The following is a 24,142-nucleotide window of genomic DNA, read 5'->3' on the forward strand; positions in this document are numbered from 1 at the left end:
CACAAAGACTTTCACTACAGCTTAATCTCAGTGAAAAAGTAGAAACAACTTGAATGCAAACAATGAGAGAATTTATAAACATGATGTGGCTACTGAAGGAATAATTATGAAGACTATTAAAATATTGAAAAGTGTTTTATGGTATGTTAAACTAAAAATCAGACTGTGAAAATGAACATACAATATAACAATCACTTAAAAATATATGCATTTGATAAAATTTGTTTCTAAATTTAAAAAATATGCATTTGAATAAGAACCAAAAAGGAATAAAATAAAAATAGTTGTCTTGAGAATGCAGGATTATAGGAGATTTCTCTTTCTTTTTAAAGTATTTGATTTAATACGATTACATTGTTTTTACTTTTAAAAAATAAATAATATCCATGATAATGGGGGAAAGTGCTGAGTTAGCTATATAGGTGCTCTACTGAACAGACCCCTAATTAAACCATTGAGCTTAAGTCACTATTTCAGATCAATATAAGGATATTTGAGGATATCAAGCAAACTTGAGAAATCCATTTTTACAACTAGTTTAATAAATTTATCAGCAATTCTGAGGACGAGGACTGTTCGTTGATGTCCAGTGGGGATCCTTGGTAACTCTTATACGTGTCATGTTCCACCCTCATGCTTTAAGTTAGCAGCTTTATCAGTCTAGTTTTGGCCACCAGTGATTTTATGGCTCTGATTTTGGGTCTTGTTCTTGGATGTGCTGTGTCTCTTTCATAAAAGCCAAGTTCATGTATCCAGCTTCAGAATTCCGTGAACACGAAAGAGACTCATGGAAATTGGGATTTATCGTTGCTGCTTCTGATGTATGTTTTTGTAATCTCTTGAAGACTTCTGCCCGACTCTACCAAACCTGTTCCTGAAAAACTAAGAATGGCCATATATGAGGATTTTGTGAAAACAGGATCACTTGGTAGCACTTTGGGGTTACAGGGAACAAGGCAGCCATAGGATTTCAGTTTTTTTACAACTCTCAAACACAAAGGAAACCAAATAACATTTACCTTAAACTTACATGTATGGATTCGAGATCCTGTAAGGTGTGGGGGTGAGGAGGTGGAAAAAGAGAAGGGACCGGAAAAAAAATTCAAATACTAAATATAGAAACATTACTCCCCAGTGCTGTGCTCTGTTAAGCCAGCAACTCAGGATGAGCTAGGCGGTCATGACTCTCAGTCTTGCAGATGACTGTCCTGACTTTACTAACCTGGAGTCTTGTAAGGGCAAGATTTTATTCAACAATTCAAATTCAGGGATGTCAGAAATTGTGTTCTGAAAGAAAATAAAGGATGAATATTTAAAATTATAATTATAAACCATTGGCAATATGATCCTAAAACATGTACTTTATAGATATTTTTGGTTAAAAATTTAACCCCCTCCCCTCCTACTTGCTAGAATGACTATCATTAAAAAAAAAAAAAAAAAAGAGATAACAAATGCTGGCAAGGATGTGGAGAAAAGGAAACCCTTGTTGAACTGTTGATGGGCACGTACTTTGGTTTAGCCACTTTGGAAAACAGTATGGGGTTTCCTCAAAAAATTAAAAACAGAAATACCATATGATCCAACAATTCCACTTCTGGGTATCTGGAAAAAATGAAATCACTGCCTGAAGATATCTGTGCCCCACCCCATATTCATAGCATCATGATCTTACATATATGTACAATCTCAAAAAAAAAAACCGAACTATAGAAGCAGAGATCAGATTTGTGGTTGCTAGAGGTGGGGGGGGGTTGTGGATGGAGGAATTAGGTGAAGGTGGTCAAAAGGTACAAATTTCCAGTTGTAAGATACATTCTGGGGATGTAATGTATACCATGAAGACTACAGTTAACAACAATGTACTGTATATTTGAAAGTTGCTAAGACACTAGATCTTAAAAAGTTCTCATTGCCAGGAAAAAAAACAGTTTTACTTTTTTATACTTTTTAACTTATACAATGAATGTTATATGTCAATTACATCTCAATAAAACTGAAAAAATGTAATCCCTAAATACCTATAGAATATCTAGTAATTATAAAAATATAAATCTTATACTTTTATATTAGCACTTTCATTGTAAGCCTTCTTATTGTATCTATTGTCCTACATGTATTACCTCATATTAGCTGATATAATCATTCTGTTCTATTAGGTAAGTTTTTACTTAATAATCTAGTAAACATTTTCTGTCCCTTTAAATCATGAAAAAAAGTATCTTTTTTTTTTTTTGAAAAATCTGTGACTTTAAAAACCAAATACCTTTCTTATAGAAACTTATCAACACAGATCAAATATTACATACAATTATGGGGTTTACCGATTCCCCTAAACTTGGACCTCTGTTTAAACTTTGATACACACCAACCCAATTTCTGTGAGAAATTCTTAGTTATCCTGAAATAAATGAGGAGATTCTATAAGGAAGAAAAAACTACCATTCAGAGAATTTGAATTCTGGCTCTACTAGTTAGACTAGTTAGACTCTTGATATGTCCCGTCATCTCTCTGAGTTTTGTTTCCTACATTTAAAGTGTGAGAATAACAATTAATCACTAATTTTTCAGGGTTATTGCAAAAATTAATTAACATAAACATACCTAACATATGGGAGGAACTCAGTAAGTGTTCAATATGGAAACAAATGTATTCACTGAGAGAAAGAAGCTGCATTTATTGAATGCCATTAATTTGCCAAGCAATATACCAGGTACTTTATATGCATTATTTTAATTATTCTACTTTAACCCCAGTAGCCATCTCTGAAATTTTTATCATTCGTTCATTCACTCACTCTTATAATAGCTTTATGGAGATATAATTCACACACTCTACAACTCAATCATTTAAAGTACATCATTTGGGGTGCCTGGGTGGCTCAGTTGGATAAGCATCTGACTCTTGGTTTTGGCTCAGGTCGTGATCTCAGGTCATGGGATAAAGTCCTGTGTCAGGCTCCTCACTCAGCTTGGAGTCTGCTTCTCTCTACCTCTGCTCCTCCTCCCAGTTGCACTTTTTTTCTCTCTCTCAAATAAATAAATAAAAATAAAGTACACAATTCAATGATTTTTTGTATATTCACAGGATTGTACAACCATTACAATAAATTTTAGAATATCTTCATCACCCCCGGTATAAACCTAATACCCTTTAACTACACCTCCCATCTTTCAATGCCTCAGCCCTAGGCAAGTACTCATCTACTTCTATGTCTATATATTTGTCTACTCTGAACATTTTATATAGATGGAATCATATAATATATGGTGACTGGATTTTTCTCATTTCACATAATATCCTTAAAGTTCATCTGTCTTATAACATGGATCAATACTTCATTCCTTTTTTGTGGCTAAGTGATATTCCACTGTATGAATGGATATATCACATTTTGTCTACCCATTCCTCAGCTGATAGACATTTAGGCTGTTTACACCTCTTAGCTATTATCAATAATGTTGCTATAAATATTCATATACAGATTTTGGTGAGGAAAGGCCACCTTTGAATATTATAACTTCATTTTCCCAGATGAAGGAACTATAAGGTAAATGAGGTTTCCTCCTTCCACACAACTAGTAAAATGCTGAGCCGGTATCTGGGACATAAGGAGCAGTGAGAAGTCCTATCAAGGACACAAAGCTATATTTGGAGATGGGAGGATTCAGAAAAAGCGTTATTGAAGAGAAGGTATTTAGGTTAAATTACGAGGGACAGTAGCCAAGAGAAAATCTGGGGCAAGGAAGTCATGGGAGAAGGCAGTGGAGGGAGAGGGATTTCCAAGAAGAGCCTAAGGAGGACTGCGGTAAGTCCTTGTGTGGCTTTGGGTCATATGTTCAGATTATATTTTGTAAAGACCCTTCTAGCTATAGGCTAGCAGAACAATAGTATTTCAAAAAACAAAAGCCAGGAAGATGAAAGAAGGAAGGAAGATGGGATGTGTCTTTCCAAGTAAGGGAAATACATGATCTAGTGGGAGGAAACCAGAGTTTGGGGGGAAACAGTAAACAGATTGGTTTCCTTTGATCAAGCTTGTTTGATGTCAGAAAGTTATTTGGACTATAGGAAGTTCCTATGTGGCTTCAGTTCTTCTAACTCTGGAAGTATAGCTCTGAAATCCTTCCCTAACCACCCCAGATAGGTTTAGATGCCACTCTTCTTGTTTTCACAGCCTTCTGGGCCTACCATTATGGTAGAGCTCATACAGTGTATGGCAGTTGCTGGTTATATGATGGTCACTTTCATCAAGGCTGAGTTCTCTGAGGGCAGACACTCTATCTTGTATATCACCATATCCAAACCACAAAGGAGGGGCAGCATGAGGCCTGGCACTCTGCATATGCCTAATAAATATTTGTTGAATGAACTTTATCGGATAGACAAAACAAGTCTCTGAAACTCTATGGGATGAAGTACTATGAAGACAGGCAGTGCTTCATGAAGATTAGTCTGGAGGCATGGGCAGGACAGATTAGGAGGAAAGACTGAAAGGAGATGAATTAAGTTGTTGCTCTAACCCAGGTACTAAGTGCTTGGGATGCAGAGGGTAACATGATGGACATAGTTCCTGCTCTTAGAGATTTTATAATCCAATAGAGAGGAAAGATGGGATTACAACACAGGACACAATATGGTCTCTTACAAGACCATGTCCCTGGTTACCCCCATATCCTGAAAGGGAAACAGTAGAGTTGGGGTATTACGAGATAGTGGCTAAGAATAAGGTACCACAGAAGAGTTGGCTTCAGTCCCTGTTCTTCTACTTATTGGTGATGTGCCTTGGCCAATGATGTCATTTTACATCTCTAAAGCTCAGTTTCCTCAGCTGTGAAAATGGGCAGAATAGATTGTAGATTAAATGAGATAATGTACATAAAATGCTTAGCACAGTACCAGGCACATAGCAAGCACTCAACAAATGTCAAGCTCCTACCATTTTAGCCTCTGAGGTGTTGCAAGGAAGGAGAAGATCTAGGATATGTCTGATCTCAGGGATCTATATAGTGATCCATTTGTAGTATGATACTCAATCACCGAGAATCAGGAGATGTGGGAAATGTTAGCAGTGTGACGCAGGCATACCATTTAGCCTCTCTTGAGTTTTATCTCCCTCCTGTATAAAATGAGGGGATTGAATTGGAAGATCCTTAAGATTCTAAGTTTAAAAACAAATTTGGAGTCAACACGTATGAAGACGTTACAAGTTGGTACTTTTTTCACATATGAAATGTGGAGCTTGACGTACTATAGTCTTTACCCCTATCACATTTTTATCTTCTTTGAGGGTAATGTTGTGGATCTCAAAGCTATCAGGTCTAGTATACACACCATTAAGACTCATCAACTATTGGGGTGCCTGGGTGGCTCAGTGGGTTAAGGCTTCTGCCTTTGGCTTGGGTTGTGATTCCAGGGTCCTGGAATCAAGTCCCACATTGACTCTCTGCTCAGCAGAGAGCCTGCTTCCTCCTCTCTATCTGCCAGGCTCTTGGCCTACTTGTGATCTCTGTCAAATATATAAATAAAATCTTAAAAAAAAATAAAAGACTCAGCAACTATAATACTGTAGTGCTTATTCATGTATGTCTCTGTCCTTCTCTACTAAAGATTTCCAGAAACACAGTCTATCTTCATATCCCTAGGACTTAGCATAGGTGAGAACAGCTGTAGCGCAAGCAAAAAAATAAACTACTGGAAATTAAGCTGCGTAATCTGGCAGTTCTAATTTGGATAAAATCTATGAAACAACTCATATAGTTTGGAAATAATCACCTTTCTTTTTTTTTAAGATTTTATTTATTGACCTGAGAGAAGTGTGTGCACCGGTTGGGGGAGGGGAAGAGGGAGAGGGCAAGAAAGAATCCCAAGATTCTGTGCTGAGTGCAGAGCCCAACATGGGGCTTGATCCCAGGACCCCAAGACTATGACCTGAGCAGAATCAAGAGTTGGACACCCAACCGATTGAGCCACCCAGCCACCCCAGAAATAATCACCTTTCTGAAAGCAAGCCAGATGTGGGTCCTATGTTCACAGCAATAGTACCCAACAGGCAGGATCTACATGAAGTATCCTGGAAGTAAACATCTAGCAGGTGATACAAACTAGGGGAGAAAGCAAGCAGCCTCTATCTTAGATTCAGAATGCAACTCTGCTCATTGAAGTCCCTCTCCCTGACACATTTACCAACCAGACTCTGGACCTTCTCTGAGGCTATACTATTGGCTGCATCTATCTGGACTTGACTACTTGTCTGCTTGGATCTTTGTAACATCATTGCTTTTCTCTGACTCTGACCTTAGGTTTGACTACTTCAAACCAGACTATCTTCATTTACCTCTCAGGGCCTCAGATTTGCTCATTTCTGAGACAGAGCTAGAATAATCCATGGCAAACAGGGTTGAGAATGAGGCATACATGTGAAAATATTTAGTAGTCATTCATTCTCAAATATTTATAGAGCACCTGTCTATAGCTAAAATGACATATGAGATATAATCCTTGCCCTCCAGGATCTCACTGCTGATTTGATGAGATAGAGAAGCAAAAAGACAATGGTGATACACTGTTGAAGAAGATATGAGACACGCACAATCTCTTTGGGATCACATAGGAGGAGAGTGTTTACTAAAAGCTGACCCAGGAATACCTGGGTAGCTCAGCTGGTTGGGCATCCTACTCTTAATCTTGGCTCAGCTATTGATCTCAGGGTCATGAGTCCAGGCCCCAAGCTGACCCAATGAAGACCAAAGCTGGCCAAGAGGAGTCTCAGGGTCTACTGTTCTGGTGTAGCCAATGAACTTCTTTGCCACAGGCCACCATGAGGCCAAGTGCAGCCTACAGCTACATGAAGATGGAGACAGAACACAATAACCTTAGCAACTAAGCTTTATATGAAGGACACGACAGAAGCATGCATCTTATCTCTCCTCTGTAAGCCTGGATGCTCCTTGTGATATGCTCTAAGATAACAACCTGCTGTGTAAGCGATACTGGTTTCCTGCAATTGCTTATTTTCTTTATCCAGAGGAAATACTCTAAAATGGGATAGATCAGAAGAATAGTAAAAATCTCTGTATCATTACTAAAAACTCAAAACTATGTCCCACTTACCACTGGCTCTGGGTCTTAGCCCACTGCCTAGATTATGGAACCAACTTTGGCAGAACAATTCTCACCACTTTCCAAGACCAAGTAGAAATGAATAAGCTTTGGCCTGTACACAGTCACTAAAAACATATTGAGAACAGAGACATACCATATGCAAGAGTATGAAAGGGAAGGCACAATTCTAGTCTTGAGAAACTTGATGAAGGATATGATCCCATTTAGGGGTGGGACTGAAATAAGAGAGTCTGCATCCCTTCAAATATTGTAGCTACACAGCCTGTGTATGGTTCTGATCTCATATAGCCATCCCATACTTCTGTAATAGTAGTTGCAGTAGTAGTCATAACCATAGCAACAGTAAATAGTGATAGTAGCACCAGTACCAGCAGTAGCAACAGCAGAAACAGCAGTAGTAATAGCAGCAGTAGCAGCAGCACTAATAGTAGCAGCAGCAGCAGTAGTAACAGCAGCAGCAATAGTAATAGTAATAGCAGCAGTGTTAGCAGCAGCAGCAGTAGTAGTAGCAGCAGTAGTAGTGGTATTAGCAGCAGTAGTCATAACAGTAGTAATAGCAGCAGCTGTAGTAATGGTAATAGTAGCAGTATTAGCAGCAGCTGTAGTAACAGTAATATTAGGAGCAGCAGTAATAGCAGCAGTCACAGCTGTAGTAACAGTAATATTAGGAGCAGTAGTAATAGCAGCAGTCACAGCAGTCACAGCAGCAGTAGTAATAGTAGTAGGTGTAGTAGCAGTAACAGAAGCAGTAGCAATAGTAGTAATAACCATAGTAATAGTCATAGCAGCAGCGGTAGTAGCAGCAACAGCAGTAGTAATAGTCATAGCAGTGGCAGTAGTAGCAGCAGCAATAGTAGTAGCAACAGCAGTAGTAATAGTAGTAGCAGTAGTAGCAGCAACAGCAGTAGAAATAGTAGTAGCAGCGGCAGTAGTAGCAGCAACAGTGGTAGTAATACTAGTAGCAACAGCAGTAGTAGCAGCAACAGCAGTAGTAATAGCAGCGGCAGTAGTAGCAGCAAGAGTGGTAGTAATAGTAGTAGCAGCAACAACAGTAGTAATAGCAGTAGTAGTGGCAGTAGCAGCAGCAACAGCAGTAGAAATAGCAGCAGTGGCAGTAGTAGTAGTGGCAGTAGCAGCAGCAGCAGCAGCAGCAGCAACCATTTACCAAATACCGACCATGTACTTCAGCACCGTGCCTTACCCACAGAGTAAACACTTAAACCTGCTCATGCATTGTGTCATCTGATCTTGCAACAACTCCATGAAATGGATATTGTTATAAAGCCTATTTTACAGATGAGGAAACTGAAGCCCAGAGAAAAGCAACTTGTTTTAAGGACCAAAACCCAGAAAGTCATAGAGCTGAGATGCCAATCTGGCTCTTTTAGATGTCTAAGCCTGAGTTCCTACCCACTCTATAAGACTCGCTCTCCTGGGCCATGGTTTTTTTTTTTTTTCTTTTTAAAGATTTTATTTATTTGAGAGAGATCACAAGTAGGCAGAGAGGCAGGCAGAGAGAGAGGAGGAAGCAGGCTCCCTGCCAAGCAGAGAGCCTGATGCAGGGTCTCGATCCCAGGACCCTGGGATCATGACCTGAGCCGAAGGCAGAGGCTTTAGCCCAGTGAGCCACCCAGGCACACCTGGGCCATGGTTTATTTGGGACACAAGGTGGTACAATAGTGTTAATCAGAGATTTGTGTTTGAGTTTGGGTTCTGTCACGTACTAGCTGTGTGACCTTTGGCAAATTACCAAATCTGAGCCTCAGTTTACTCATCTGTGAAAGAAAGAAGCATCCTGTAGAAGAAACTTATTCCAAGGAAAACATACAAGTCCAATCCAGATAGCCAGAGTGTGTCTTTAGGAGGGCAAGATGGGAACATCATTAATGTTAAGGCACGGGTAATAAGTCAGTTGTGTTGGGAATGTCAGAATCAATGACATAGTTTGAGAAGGGCAATGGCTTATACAGAGTACACAAAAAGGGAGACACAGAGAGTAAGAGATTGTCAGAGACTCTCCAGGCCTGCCCTGAGAAGTGTGTGCCCACAACAGCAGAAAGGAGAGTTCTAGTGGGCATATCTCCCCACAGACTGCGGTGCTATGGGCTCTACAGCCAAGCTACTGAGGGTCCTACACTGCTCTGTCCCTGACCAGGCTGTCTGAGTTCCCAAGTGTCCCTGGACCTTGGCTTTCTCACCCATAAAATAAGGCTAGTCCCAGAGCCTCCCTTGTGGGATTGATGTGAGGACTGGTGAGAGAGAGGGAGCTTAGAAAAATGCCTTGCACATCATAAGTGCTCAAAAAATATTAATCATTATAGTTATTACTGGTGACTCTATGTATTAAGATCAAACCATTCTCTTTGCCCTAATTCTGTGCTCCAAGGAAGTTTTTCATTGTAACTGGAGTTTCCTAGTAGAGGAGAGAGCGCTTGGGCTGGCTGATGTGTGAATTCTTCTCTGCTGGGACTATTTCTCATTATAAATGAATACAATTGGTATCCTAAGGGTTTCATGAATTTAAGGCACTAGTATGACTGTTCCTCTCTTGATCTACCTTGATTCCACAGGTATCAGATGACAAAAATGAGTGTCAACACACGAAGCAACAGGCCAGGACAAGCACAGCTAGGTCCTCAGTCAGGCAATGCCCACGTGCAAGAGCCCATCTGAGTAGCTGACCCATCTCCTTCATGATCTTTTTCTCTTTAATTTCATAACATTTCCATGAACTGCTGAAAACAGCAGGCAGCAGAGCAACGATTACGAGACAGGCTGCAAACTCAAAGGATAGTCTCTGGAACAATCTCTTCATTGAGGGAGAAACATCCTTGCAGAGTTCATTGGCTCCTCAGGCAGGACCACACCTACCTGTTCTGGACTGAAGATATTAACAATTTATTGTTGTAGATCAATTCTTTTTGCTCTGTGACTTGTTCCAGAAGTTTCCTTTTCTCTAGGAGCAGTATATTATTTTGAGCAATGACCTCATCCTGGAATGCCTTTTTCTAGAGAAAATAAAGCCCTTCATTATCACAGCAGGAGGAAGAATTATGAAGTTGACCCCAAATTTCCCTTCTTTTCCTCTCCTGTCCCCTCGTCTGTTTTTACCTGTTTGCTGACATTGTCAGCTGGACAGTTCTTCTGTTTATTTTGGTTATATTAGGTCCTGTATTCTTTTTGAACGATTAATCATTCTCCTGGGTTAACATTTAAAAATATCTGAGCACTCAACTTCCAAGAAGGTCCCAAGGCTTTCATGTGTATTCTAACATTGTAGGTATCAAATCACTACCAAATGCAACTGGATCCCCCAAAGCTTCAGTTTGACATTTTCCCATATAATACATCTCCATTTGCATTGTGGCAATAGTCTTTTCAAGGCAAACGGAGGAGATGTGAATTTAGCCCCCACACTTGGCAACCAGCATCAGGATCTCAGTCGCCTTGGCACATGGAGCAGGTGAGGTGGCTACGGAGAATATCCTTACAGTGCTCATGCTGAAAAGACTTCTAACTTGACACCATGTCTCATTTTCTACCAACAATTTCCCCAGAAAGCAATAGCTAGCAAAGTTATAGCTAAAATGACAAAGGGGTGTATCTTGTGAAAAAATACTAATGTTCTTGTATTGAAAGAGTCAGTAGCTATTAATAAATATCACAGTGGGTGAGGAGTTTAGAAGCTCGAAAGTGTAGAATTGCCCTTCTCACTTCACTGATGCCCTGTCAATGGTAAGTGCCTTCACCCTTCTGTGTTGACACCCCACCTGCTAAAGGTGGGCGTGAGTGGGGATGGGAGAAGGATAATGAGCTGCTGGCAGCTGGTGAATCATAGAGTTAAGAGGGGCAAATTCATTTCTTTCTTTTAAATAAGGCACTAATATAGATCATCCAGAAAAGATGCCATCTATTATTCAAGAACGGTAAGAGAGGATATTACATTATGTTCTGAAACAAACCACTCCAGATTTTTAAGTTCCACAGCCAGGACCTTTCCATGTCTAACAGCAGTCTTGTCTGCTCTTATTTAAATACATTTTGAATCGCCAGGTTTACACACTTCACAGCACTCACCAAAGCACATACCCTCCCCAAAGTCCATAACCCCACCCCCCTTCTCCCAACCCCCCTCCCCCCAGCAACCCTCAGTTTGTTTTGTAAGATTAAGAGTCACTTAGGGTTTGTCTCCCTCCCAATCCCATCTTGTTTCATTGATTCTTCTCCTACCCACTTAAGCCCCCATTTTTGGTAAGGATTGAGAATAGAAGCAGCAATCCCACCAACACTACTCTGTGGTTACAACTGGATTAGAAAGGAAACAGGATGGGGCAGACTACTGACATTCTACCCTTGGAAGTGCCCTATTTTTTTTTTTTTTTGAACGAGAAAATCAGAACGCCTGCTTTAATAAGAGGATAAAATATTTGGGGAAATCTGGTTTGGATGTTTACAACAGTCAGGAGACTCAAATGGCTCACTGTATGAAGAGAAGGCTGAAGGAATGAAATCCCAAAAAAGTGGCATTACTTTCTAGAGACTTGGTGCTTGGAAGGTGAGCCCAGCTTTTTTAAGCTCGTGGCTCTGATCCACAGGCCCTAAAATAAGTAAAATCAGGACCTTTAGGTTTGTAGCACTGTGGCATTAAAAGATCTCATACCAGTCTTCTCTAGGTTAAGTATTTCCTATTCTATTAACAATTTCTCTTGTGAACTGTACATCTACCAATCAGCATGTTTCTAAGAGAGCTTATACCAAAAGAGAAGAAAAGAACATCTCTGGAAAGTTGTCTGTGTTAGGTGCCACTTCGGGCATTTCCTATTTTAACTTCACAAAAGCCTCGTGAGGTGGGGATTAGTTCCGCCATTTCATGGACAAGGAAAATGATACCCAGAGATTTGTGCCAGGCCACAGTACTATGAAGTGGCAGGTCTAGATTTTGTATCTGCCTATGGCCAAAGCCCCCAGCAGCCTTCAATGGCAGTGAGCAAAGGGACCAACTGCTCTTCCTTAGCCTCTGCTTATTTGCCATCTCTCCTGGAGATCTGTGGTTCTCTGGGTAGATGTATCAGTTTCCCAATACTGTTGGAACAAATTACCACACGGTGGATGGCTTAAAACAACAGGAATTGGTTTTCTCACATTTGTGGAGGCTACAAGTCTGAAATTGGGAGTCTTGGCTAGGTTAGTTCCTTCTGGGGGCTCCATGCCTCTCTCTCAGCTTCTGGAGTTTACAAAGAATCCCTGGTGCTCCCTGACATAGCTGTATCCCTCTGAGAGCTGCCTGCATTGTCACATGGCCTCCTGCCCCTGCATGTGTCTACGGGCGGGCGTGCCTGTTCTTATAAACACACCAGTCATATTGGATTTAGGGCCAACCCTAATCCACCATGACCTCATTTTAACTAATTACACCTGTGAAGACCTTATTTCCAAATTAGATCACATTCTGAGGTTCTGGATAGACACAATTCAACCCAGTACAGTCAGGAAGAAAGAAGTAGGGGGCTGTTTCTGTCATATAAGTCTAAGAGTGGAAGGCAGGCTATCAAGAGAGTGGTAATGCAGAAGTAGACTGCTATTTCCAGTGGGCCCATGAACCAGGATTGCTCCTTACTTCTGTAGTACTTTTCATGTGCTTTTCCTAGTTGTGAGTCTAACTTAGATCTGAGTCTTTAAAAGTTTGACAGTTTAGTGTCCAAAGAGAAAAATATTGCAAAATCCAACTATTTTCCTCTCTCACTACAGTGTGGAGTATCAGGAGGAATTTTTTTTTTAAACATTGGTGACCCATCTGTTATAATCCAAAAATGTTTCATCGTGTGTAGTCTAGAATTCTGAACCATCCCATAATAGCCCATGAAATGACTGAAATTACATGAATTCTTTGGGGATCCTTGGCACATACACAAAAATGAGTATTTTAGGAGTGAGTACAGAGTTTTCAAAATTCTGATGGGCTAGGCATCTCGAGAAGGGAAAGCATTACTGGCCTAGTCAGTTGAATTAATGTAGTTTAATGATCTCAAGACCGTTCTGCAGTTGATTCCATGCCATTGGTCTCACTTTCCTCCCGCCTACCAGTAAGTCACAGGGGCAACGGGACAAAGATGAAGACATAGATATTTAGAAAAAAAGCCTGCAGATACTACACAGGGACTGATAAACAGGGGTCACCAGTTTTCCCTGCCATTTAAAACTGATGGAAGTTTTTTTTTTTTTTTTTAAGATTTTGTTTATTTATTTGACAGATAGAGATCACAAGTAGGCAGACAGGCAGGCAGAGAGAGAGAGGAGGAAGCAGGCTCCCTGCTGAGCAGAGAGCCCAATGAGGGGCTCGATGCGGGGCTTGATGTGGGGCTCGATGCAGGGCTCGATCCCAGAACCCTGAGATCATGACCTGAGCCGAAGGCAGAGGCTTAACCCACTGAGCCACCCAGGCATCCCCAAAACTGATGGAAGTTTGAGGCAAAATGAGGGCACTGTGAAGTAGGAATGAGCTGTGGAGGGCAGTCTGGAAGTCTCTGCTGACGGATATTTAAGAGCAGACATTGTCATTTGAAGACAAGACACTGACCAGAGTTGGAAGTGCAGGATATTTTCAGTGTCTGATTCAGTTTACCAGCACCATGAGTCTTACATACTTTTTGGCAGAATTATTCACATCAAAAGAAGGTACAAAGGAAGGAAACGAGAACCTAGGGTATGAAGAGGCCACAAGAGAGTCAAAGCATGAGTGGGTTTTCTTGAATGAGCTGAGCCACAGCACACTGGGGAGCTCTTCACCTTTCTGCTCACCTTTTCCATTTGCTGCTGCAGACCTCTGATTTCATTTTCCAGTTGTTCAATTCTCTTATCTCGTAGTTCTATTTTGTGACTTAAACAGTCCTTGACTCTGCGAAGCTTGGCTTTGTGATGGTGATGTTTCTCATTATAGGTTCTATAAAAGTAAATTTAAATAGAGGTTCAGCTGAGCACAGTGGACATTTATGTTGCTTTCTCACTGTGCACGTTTCTTGGGTTTTCTCCTCTTGCTTTCACCAGAGGCAGGTACTTTCCTGCCTTCCATCTGCAGGACTTCTGGCCCCCATGTGGGGGAATGGACTAAGGGTAACCCCCTAAACAGCACCAGCTTTAGTCACCCGCAACTTGACTTTTGATCCCTGTAATTCTGAATCCTGTTCCATGGAGTTCAGTCATTAATTTAAGTTTCGAATTCTTGTCTATACCCTTGGACAGTGATATAACCCACTTCAGTCTCTGATAACTGAGTCCACTCCTGGTCCTTGCTCCGAGTCTGGACATTGGAGGCCAATTCTAGGCAGGTCTCTGTTCAAGACTCTAACTCAGATTCTGACATAAATCAGACTTATTGCCAATAAGCACGTGAATGATGTTCAACATCATTAGCTGTTAAGGAAACATAAATCAAAGCTACAGTGAGAGACTACTTCCCACCCACCAGACTGGCTAAAATAAAAAAGAAGACAATAACAAGTGCTAGCAAAGATGTAGAGAAATTGGAACTCTCAAACACTTCTGGTCAAACAGTGCAGCCTCTTTGGAAAAAGCCTGACTGTAGGACCCGGCAGCTCCACTCCTAGGCATCTACTCTAGAGAAGTGAAAACATTTGTCCACACAAAAGCTTGCATGTGAATATTCATAGTAGCACTATTCACAATAGCCAAAAGGTGGAAACAACCCAAAGACCAACAACTGATGAAAGGATAAGCAAAACATGGAATATCTGTACAGTGGAACATGATTGTGCCACGAAAAGGAATGAAGTGCTGAGCCACGCTATGACATAGAGGAAACATGAAAGGATTATGCTAAGTGAAAGAAGCCACCCAGAAAGGACCACGTGTTCTATGATTCCACTTTTATGTAATGTCCAGAAGAGGCAAATATTGAGGATTCCTGGTTGCTTAGGGCTGGAGGTGGGGAAGGAGATGGGGGGCGGCAGATGATAAGTAAAGGGTTTCTTTGGGGGGTAATGAAATGTTTTAAAATTGATTGTGGTGATGGAGGTACACTAAAAGCCACTGAATTGTACACTTTAAGTGGGTGAATTGTATGGTATGTCAATTATATCAATAAAGTGTTTATTAAAAAAGAACAAAAATGTGCATTACCGTTTCAAGCTGCTGTTACAGCTAACCTGAGTAAACAAGAAAACAGATTAAAGTCTCAATACCACCACTAGGCAAATCTCTTTGAAGATGACTATGCTTTCCAAATAAGAATATTGTAACTCAGAAAGCACTTCTGCAAATGAAAAATTGTGGAGAAATTTTACTTTGAACCTATTAGGTCTGATAACACAAAATCACTTTAAACTAGGATTTCTTGACCTCTGTCCTATTGACATTTGGTGCCAGATAATTCTTTGTTGCGGAAGTCTGAACCATGCGTTGCAGAATGCCTAGCATCATCCTTGGCCTCGACCCACTAGATGCCAGTAGTACCTTCTACAGTGTGACAACCCAAAATATCTCCAGACATTGTAAAATGTCCCCTTGGGAGGCAAACCGCTGCCCGCTGAGAACCCTTGTGGCAGCTAATGTTCCTAAACAGGTTTTTCTCTAAGCCTACAGCAGGGATTCTCAAACTGTGTTCTGATCGGCAACATCAGCCTCACCTGGGAACTTGCTGGGAATGCAAAGTCTCAGGCTCTGCCCCAGAACTACAGAATCATAAACTCTGGGAGTGGAGCAGTTTTCCAGGGATTCCAGTGCAGGCTCAAGCTTGAGAGAAAGCTCTGGGCATATTGGGGAGGGAGCCATTCATCACTTCCACTTCATTATAAACAGACTACTTGTGGTGGGCTATAAGGTGCAGGTATATATTCTTTCTTCTTTCCTGCTAACAAAACCCAGATTTCATTCAGGGAGCCCTTGATATCAAGAAAAGTGGGTAGGGTGCAGGGGTGTGTGGTGGGGGGGTGGCTGGGGGATGGGCTTGTGAGACAGGTACACCTGCTGCGTACTTCTAGGAACTTGAGAAACCATCCCTCTCTGCCCTGGCTGCTCTCTGCTGGGGCTGTGCCACTGGCAACTGCGGTCACTGCCTTGTAACCATGATATGACAAGTCTAAAGACTAAGGGACCGACCCACCAAGCATGGCAGAGCAGAACAAAGGGAAGAGCCCGGTGCCTAACAACACTGCTGAGCCGCGGAATCTACCTCAGCAATCACCTTCCTCCAGATTTCTTGTTCTATGAGAAAAAAATTTCACTCTAAATATATGTCAGGTGGGTTTTCTTGTTTTGTTTTGTAGTCAACTACATCCTGTTATTTTTAAAACAATAAAACTACTCTAAAGAAAAATCTTTCTTTTTTTCTTTTTTGGTATATAACTTAGTTTAATGTGAAAAACATCCTGGGAGACATTTGTATAAAAAAAGAAAACAACAGAAACCTGATTTTTCCTTAAGTTTTCTTTTTTTTTCTTCTTTCTTTTTGTAATTTCAATTAATTCATATATAATGTATTATTAGTTTCAGAGGTAGAGGTCAGCGATTCATCAGTTGTATATAACACCCAGCACTCATTACATCACATGCCTCCTTAATGTCCATCACCCAGTTACCCCGTCCCCTCACACCCCTGCCCTCCAGTAACCCTCAGTTTGTTTCCTATAATTAGGAATCTCTTATGGTTTGTCTCTCTCTCTCATTTCATTTTGTTTTATTTTTTCCTCTCTTCTCTATGATCCTGTTTTTTTTTTCTTAAATTCTACATGTGAGATCATATGATAATTGTTTTTCTCTGATTGAATTATTTTGCTCAGCATAATACCCTCTAGATCCATCCACATCATTGCGAATGGCAAGATTTCATTCTTTCTGATGGCTGAGTAATAGTCCATTGTATGTATATGTATGTGTGTGTATATATATATATATGTGTGTGTGTGTATGTGTGTCACATCTTCTTTATCCATTCATCTGTTGATGGACATCTACATTCTTTCCATAGTTTGGTTATTGTGGACATTGCTGCTATAACTATTGGGGTGCAGGTGCCCCTTTGGATCACTACATTTGTATCTTTGGGGTAAGTCCCTAATGGTGAAATTGTTGGGTCATAGGGTAGTTTCAACTTTTTGAAACTAGTTCCCTTCTAATGAAGGGAGCCTAGATGGTTCAGTCAGTTAAACGTCTGCCTTCACTCAGGTCATGGCCCCAGGGTGCTGGGATTGAGCCCCATGTCTGGCTACCTGCTCAGCAGCGGGAGTCTGCTTCTTCCTCTCCCTCTGCTCCTCCCCCCACCCCACTTGTGCTTCTCTCTCAAATAAATAAATAAAATCTTTAAAAAACTATTCTAATGGTCTCTATAGTCCCTGACTCTCCCTGAATGGCTAGACATTTAGGTAATGCCATTCTAATTGAAAAAAAAAAAAAAAAGGTTTAAGGAATGAGAAAACAAAAGCGTTTAAGGAATGAGAACATAAAAGTGTTTAAGGAATGAGAAAGCTATTCTTTGTTACTGTAGGCACTTGAGGGCATAGTCAGTCAGGCCTGTGGTGGCAGGCAGTTTACACATGTCGACGATCTGATCTTACCCGATCTTACCTCTGACACTTAAACTGGGGGAAGCCCTAACTTAAGTGAAGGGAACTAACTAAAAACCTGTACTCCAGGCTTTTCACAAGACACCTCCTTTGATTTTAAAACAAATTTGTGTAGCCAATCTCCATACTCTATGAATCAGGAGACAGGCTGTGCAGGAATGTAAACTTGGTGGGACGGAGATATCCAAACCCTTCACATTCCTTGACTGGCTCCTGGGAGACAATCTCTAAGCCCTTGGAATATGCTGCTTGGTAATAACAACTTTGTTCACCTGTGGCCTTGGGCCACACCAATATTTCATGCTAACAGTATGATTCATGGTGAGTGCATTTTTGTTCACCTAGACCCCTGGACCATGTTGTGTCAATCTGACCTTGGGCATTTGGGGGACTAGAGACTGAGTAGTTAAGTTTAATCACTGGGGCACTCCACGTCTCTGTGACTGACCCCTGATAAAATCTCTGGATGTTAGGGCCCAGGTGAGTTTTCATGGTTGGGAATACTTCATATATGTTGTCATATGCCATTGCCGAGAGGATTATGTACTGCCCATTCTACTCTACTGGGAGAGGACATCGGGAAGGTTGCTTGTGTCTGGTCTCTCCTGGACTCTATCCTATGTGCCTTTTTCCTCTGCTGATTTTAATCTGTATCCTTTCACTGTAATACAAACCATAACCACGAGTATAACAGCTTTTCTGAGTTCTGTGAGTCCTGATGAATCACCAAACCTGAGGGTGCTCTTGGGGCCTCCTGACACAGAAGGAATTACTCCTACAGAGAGAATCGACCCCAGAGCCTGTGATCTCCCACTATACAGCAAAGCTAGAATAACAGCAAAGCCAAGCCAAGCAGATGCTGCTGATTTCTCACAGTAACATATCAATTCTTTAACTTTTGAAAATTAAATTAAATTAAATTTTCTTATTTTAAAAATTGGGATGCCTGGGTGGCTCTGTTGGTTGGGCGTCTGACTCTTGGTTTTGGCTCAGGTCGTGATCTTGGGGTTGTGAGATCAATCCCCACATTGGGCACTGCTCAGTACAGAGTCTGCTCAAGATTCTCTCTGTCCCTCTCCCTCTGCCCCTCCTGGTCGGGCTCACTCTCTCTCTTTCACTAGTCTCTCTAAGAGATAAATAAATAAGGGGTGCCTGGGTGGCTCAGTGGGTAAAGCCTCTGCCTTGGGCTCAGATCGTGATCTCAGGGTCCTGGGATCGAGCCCGAATTGGCCTCTCTGCTTGGCGGGCAGCCTGCTCCACCACCCTCCCCCTGCCTGCTTCTCTGCCTACTTGTGATCTCTGTCTGTCAAATAAATAAAATCTTAAAAAAAAAAGGAGACAAATAAATAAGTAAATACTAAATTAAATAAATAAAAAATAAAATCTTTAAAAAGAATAAACTGAGGTATAATTGACATATAACATTATATTAGTTTTAGGTATATAATGATGATTTGATATTTGTATATATTGCAAAATGATCACCACAGCCTAATTAACATTTGTCACCATGCAAAGAATTTTTTCTTCTGATGAGAAGTTTTAAGACTTACTCTCTTAGCAACTTTCAAAGATGCAATACAGCATCACTAACTATAGTCACCATGCTGTACATAACATCCCCATGATTTATTAACTTTATATCTGAAAGTTTATACCTCCTAATCTTATAGGAAAAGCTTGTAGCCTTTCACCATTGAATATGATGTTCAATGTAGGTAGGCCTACATTTCAGGTCCTGTATTCAAGTCTTTAATCCATCCTGAGTAAATTTTTGTGTATGGTATAAGACAGTGGTCCAGTTTCATTCTTTTGCATGTAGCCATCCCGTTTCCCCAACACTATTTATTGGAGAATCTGTCCCTTCCCCACTGTATATTCTTGGTTTCTTTGTCATTAATTAATTGATGATATTTGTATGGGCTCAATATTTTGTTTTATGTAAGAATTAGGTAGGAACCAGATGGGAGGGAAGGAGCAAAGCAGACTTATCTAGATGCTAATTCTAGTCAAACTGTGATGGAAGAGCTACTCCAAGAGCATCTTCTGGTCTTGCAAATTATGTCTTACCCCTAAAACTGTTTTTGCAAGACTCTTCCAATTTTCAAAATAGTGTCCCTCTCTTTCCTACTTGCTGATTGTACAGGAAAAAATCATTTTGCATGCTTTCCCTTAGAAGATTAACTTAGCTGTTAGCCAGACACCCCGCTGAGAAGTTCGGATTCCTGGAGGCCAGAGACATACATACCAGGCTCGATACAGAATGTCAGTGTATTTGGCAGTGACTGGTTGCTGGGGCTGTCCCCAGTCCATGTTCTCCTTCTTCTACCATTATAGACCCCCCAATTTTCAGCTGGGCATTTGGTTGCCCATAAAAATGACCTAATCTTGGGGCACCTGGGTGGCTCAGTGGGTTAAAGACTCTGCCTTCGGCTCAGGTAATGAACCCAGAGAGCTGGGATCAAGCCCCGCATAGGGCTCTCTGCTCAGTGGGGAGCCTGCTTCTCCTCTCTCTCTCTCTCTCTGCCTACTTGTGATCTCTGTCAAATAAATTAAAAAAAAAAATGAACTACTCTTCCTGACTTTCCTTCCAGGTAGATGAAATGGAAATGTGAGTAAGTTCTGGCCAACAGGACATGAGTTGAAGCAGTGTGTCCTAAAGGCAAATGGAACATCCTTGCTTTCCCCTCTTCCTTTTGGTTGGCTTGAATGTGGATAAAGGCAACATGTTAAAGATGCTGGAGCAATGAGATAAAGGAGTCTAGACTCCTGTTATACTGATGCACCAAACCCATCCTGGACTGCTTATGTCTGTGCTGTTATGTAGGAGAGAAACCTTTTCCTCTCAAAAGACTTTGTTATTCAGGGTCTCTGCTCCAGCAACTCAGCCTACATCCTAATTAATAGAGTTGGTCTAGATACTTGCATTCATAAAACTGCCCCAGGCCTGCTCAGTTCTGTGACCCTTGTAGTAACCACTACATAAGAGGAGGTACATACTTTTGCAGAACTGTGTTCACGATTACCGCTCTGTGACTTGGGTTCTCGACAGGGAGATGTCTACATCTCATCAATGTTCTTATTTCCCTTTTTACTAGAAAGAGCCTGGTGGAAGATATCACTGGGTTTCAGCAGCCCTGGTCCGTAACTTCAGAGGTGTAACATCTAGCAGTGTACAAACAACCTCCTTGTAATCCTCCAGGTTTCTCAGCTGTTCACAGTTACTCTGATATTTTGACATCACTTGAAACACGGCGTGTATTTCTGGGATTTATTTTACGTGTATATCTGGGATTTACAGATTTATTTATCCTGCCCGAGGATATTAAAACCCAAATCTTAGCTGCCTTCTTTTTTATTCTGCCATTTGGCCTATTAAGAAACTAATCTTTAAAAAAGATTTATTTATTTGAGGGGGAAGGGGCAAGAAGAGAGGGAAAGAGAGTCTTAAGCAGACACCCCGCTGAGCATGGAGCCCCACGTGGGGCTTGAGGTCATTACCCTGAGATCACCACCTGAGCTGAAAACAAGAGTCAGATGCTTAACTATGCCACCCCGGTGCCCTGAAATTAATTTATTTTTAAAACTAAGAGGATATGGGAAGAAAACCCAACTCCCAGTATGATCAGTATTAAAATAGTGTTGTAGGGGCGCCTGGGTGGCTCAGTGGTTTAAGCCTCTGCCTTTGGCTCAGGTCATGATCTCAGGGTCCTAGGATCAAGCCCCGTATCGGGCTCTCTGCTCAGTGGGGTTCCTGCTTCCCCGCCTCTCTCTGCCTGCTGCTCTGCCTACTTGTGATCTCTGTCAAATAAATAAATAAAATCTTTTAAAAAATAGTGTATTTCTTTCTAGTTTTTTTGTAAGTGTGTTTTGTTTAGACTCTGCCTGCATTAAAATTTTCATCTTACACTCTCTCCATTTATTATATTGTAAGCATTTCCCCATGCCACTGTCTAGTCTTCAGGGCCCCCATCTTTTTCAGTTGACAGGACTTCTATCAGGTGAGTATAATACGCTTGACCTAACTAGCTCCTATTGCTGGATACTCAGGCTTCTGTCTGTAGTGTAATGCATGGCTGGAAGAGTATGTCGATGCAGAACAGCTGGTGAGAGCTGGGAGCCTTCTCTCGCCATTGCTGGCTGGCTAGTTGGCACACTTCTTGGTTTGGGCAGAAGCTCAGTTGGCCAACTTGCCTGAAGAACATGTGGGTTTTCTAAGTTTATTTTTGGCTTTATTAACTACTAGATCTATGAGGTAGCACAATACTCATGTTCTAAAATTTAGGGACAATTTCTTGCTTATGTTTAAGCAAAACCAGATAGACTTTTCTATTATTTTTCTTTCAAAAGGGCAAGGAATTTGTTCCTCTGGAGTAGTGGTTGGGAAAACATGGAAAAACCAAGCATTGCCTATAAAGGTCAGGGCTGGGATCAGGAGAATGAAAACAAAAACGAACCTAGAGTTTTGACAATTCCTTCCATTTTCTTTCCTAAAGCTGTGTTTTTAACGTTGGATGGCACATCAGAATCACATGGGGAAGCTTTTGTCAAAATGCTGATCCTTAAGCCCTATCCCCACAGATTCTGATCTAACTGACCTATGTTGGCGCCCAGGCACATGCAACTAGGGTTAGGACCTGCTATCTTAAAGGCAATGGGCAAATAGCATGGGAAAATATTCAGTCTCACTAACCATCAAAGAAATTTAAAATAAAATGACAAATATTTATGACCAGAAGTGAGCATTAAAAATCACAGAATAGGTTGAGCAAAAGAAGTCAGACACAAAAAATTACATGTGGTAAGAATCCATTTAAATGAAGTGCTAGAAGAGACAGAGCTCAGAAGAGTGGATGTCTGGGAGAAGGCAGGGGACTCAGGAGATGCAGATTAACGCCAAAAAGTCCAGATAGAACCTTAAGGGATAATGGAAATGTTCTGGATCTTGAATGGGGTAGTGGGTATGCGGGTGTATACATTTGAATCTCTGCCTTTATTTTTTTTTAAGATTTTATTTATTTATTTAACACAGAGAGAGATATCACAAGTAGGCAGAGAGATAGGCAGAGAGAGACGGGGAAGCAGGCTCCCTACTGAGCAGAGAGCCCAATGCGGCACTCTATCCCAGGACCCTGAGACCATGACCCGAGCTGAAGGCAGAGGCTTAACCCACTGAGCCACCCAGGTGCCCCGAATCTGTGCCTTTATTATATGCCAATTATACCTCAATTAAAACAAAGAATATTGGGGAAAATATCATCAGAGCCCTCCCTATAATAGCAGCACCCAATGCTAATGAGGATGGTGTAATTGCTACTCTTATATGATAATGGCAGAAAATTTTGGCGGGATGTTTCCAAATGTTTGTCAATACATTTTAAGATCCAGTGTTCCAGGTTTTTGACCAGTAATTCCACTTCTGGGAATTCATTCTATAAAAATAATGTTTAAAACAAAAAGTGTGTGTGTATATATATATATATATACACACATATGTATACACAAACATATCAAAAAGTATACATATAGATATGTATACAAAAAGTGTATATGTACTTATATATGCATACACAAATCAAAATACTTTTTTTATGAATGAAAATATCATTCATAGGACCAGTGAATAACTCTTAACTCAATTAGGACTGTGTTGTGAGGGTTGATTCCAGCAGGCCTAGAACTGACCTGAGCTGTTTTGCTAAGTTTTTGCTTGCACTGACCACTGGTCAAGCAATGAGACATGCTGATTAAAACCACGTTGGTTTGTAATCACAGGACTGAGGAGTCTGACGGCAATTTGCCCCAGCTTGTCAGCACTTTCCTGATAACAGTGAGACTGAGGATGCGTACTTGGTCTCAGCAGACCTCCAGAAGGCTGTGCTGTTGAGGCTGGTTACCTAGCAGAAATACGCTCCCATGACCAGCAGGAAAAAAAAAAAATCTCAGCTGGGACTCCATTGGGGATCCCCGGTTGTGAGGTGTGAGGTGCACACATTCATAATTCCTGACCCCCAGAGAGGCAGTGGCCCTAACATAGGGAGTGCATCTGGGGGCCCCTGCGGGACCTCTTGGAATTGTCTGCCATGAGCCTGCCGTGGGAGGCAATGCACATCCTGACCCTAATTCTGTTGTGCTACTGCATCTTTCTCCTGCAATGAGCTGTACCTTTGGAAGGTACTGTTAGTGCCTGCGTTCTGTTAGTCTTCTTTAGCTATCAGCACCAGTTTAACTGCTGCTATTAGTGCAAGGGCATAGCAACTTTACGAAATATTATGTTCTACAGAAATAAGCAAATTCAAAGACTGTAGCAACAAAGCACAATGCTTATGAGAAAACACGAAGAGGAAAAGAATGTAAAATTGTACCCAAGCTATGATAGTAAAATCACAAAACTGTTTTTATTACCAGAAACTAGGCGTGAACACAAGGAGGATTCTGGGCA

General features: G+C 41.1%; 1 protein-coding gene across 1 annotated transcript in view; it reads right to left on the bottom strand.

Moving 5' to 3' along the window:
* Positions 1-522: 522 nt before the first annotated feature.
* Positions 523-24,142, bottom strand: part of CCDC30 (coiled-coil domain containing 30) — a 115,823-nt gene continuing 92,203 nt past the window's right edge. Inside the window, 4 exon segments of the mRNA XM_032302166.1 lie at positions 523-787; positions 789-882; positions 1,223-1,287; positions 13,922-14,063. Of these exon segments, the coding sequence (XP_032158057.1) occupies positions 683-787; positions 789-882; positions 1,223-1,287; positions 13,922-14,063 (406 nt within the window). The 3' untranslated portion in view covers positions 523-682.

The sequence above is a fragment of the Mustela erminea genome, chromosome 10, assembly GCF_009829155.1.
Source record: "Mustela erminea isolate mMusErm1 chromosome 10, mMusErm1.Pri, whole genome shotgun sequence".
Taxonomy (NCBI): Eukaryota; Metazoa; Chordata; class Mammalia; order Carnivora; family Mustelidae; genus Mustela; species Mustela erminea.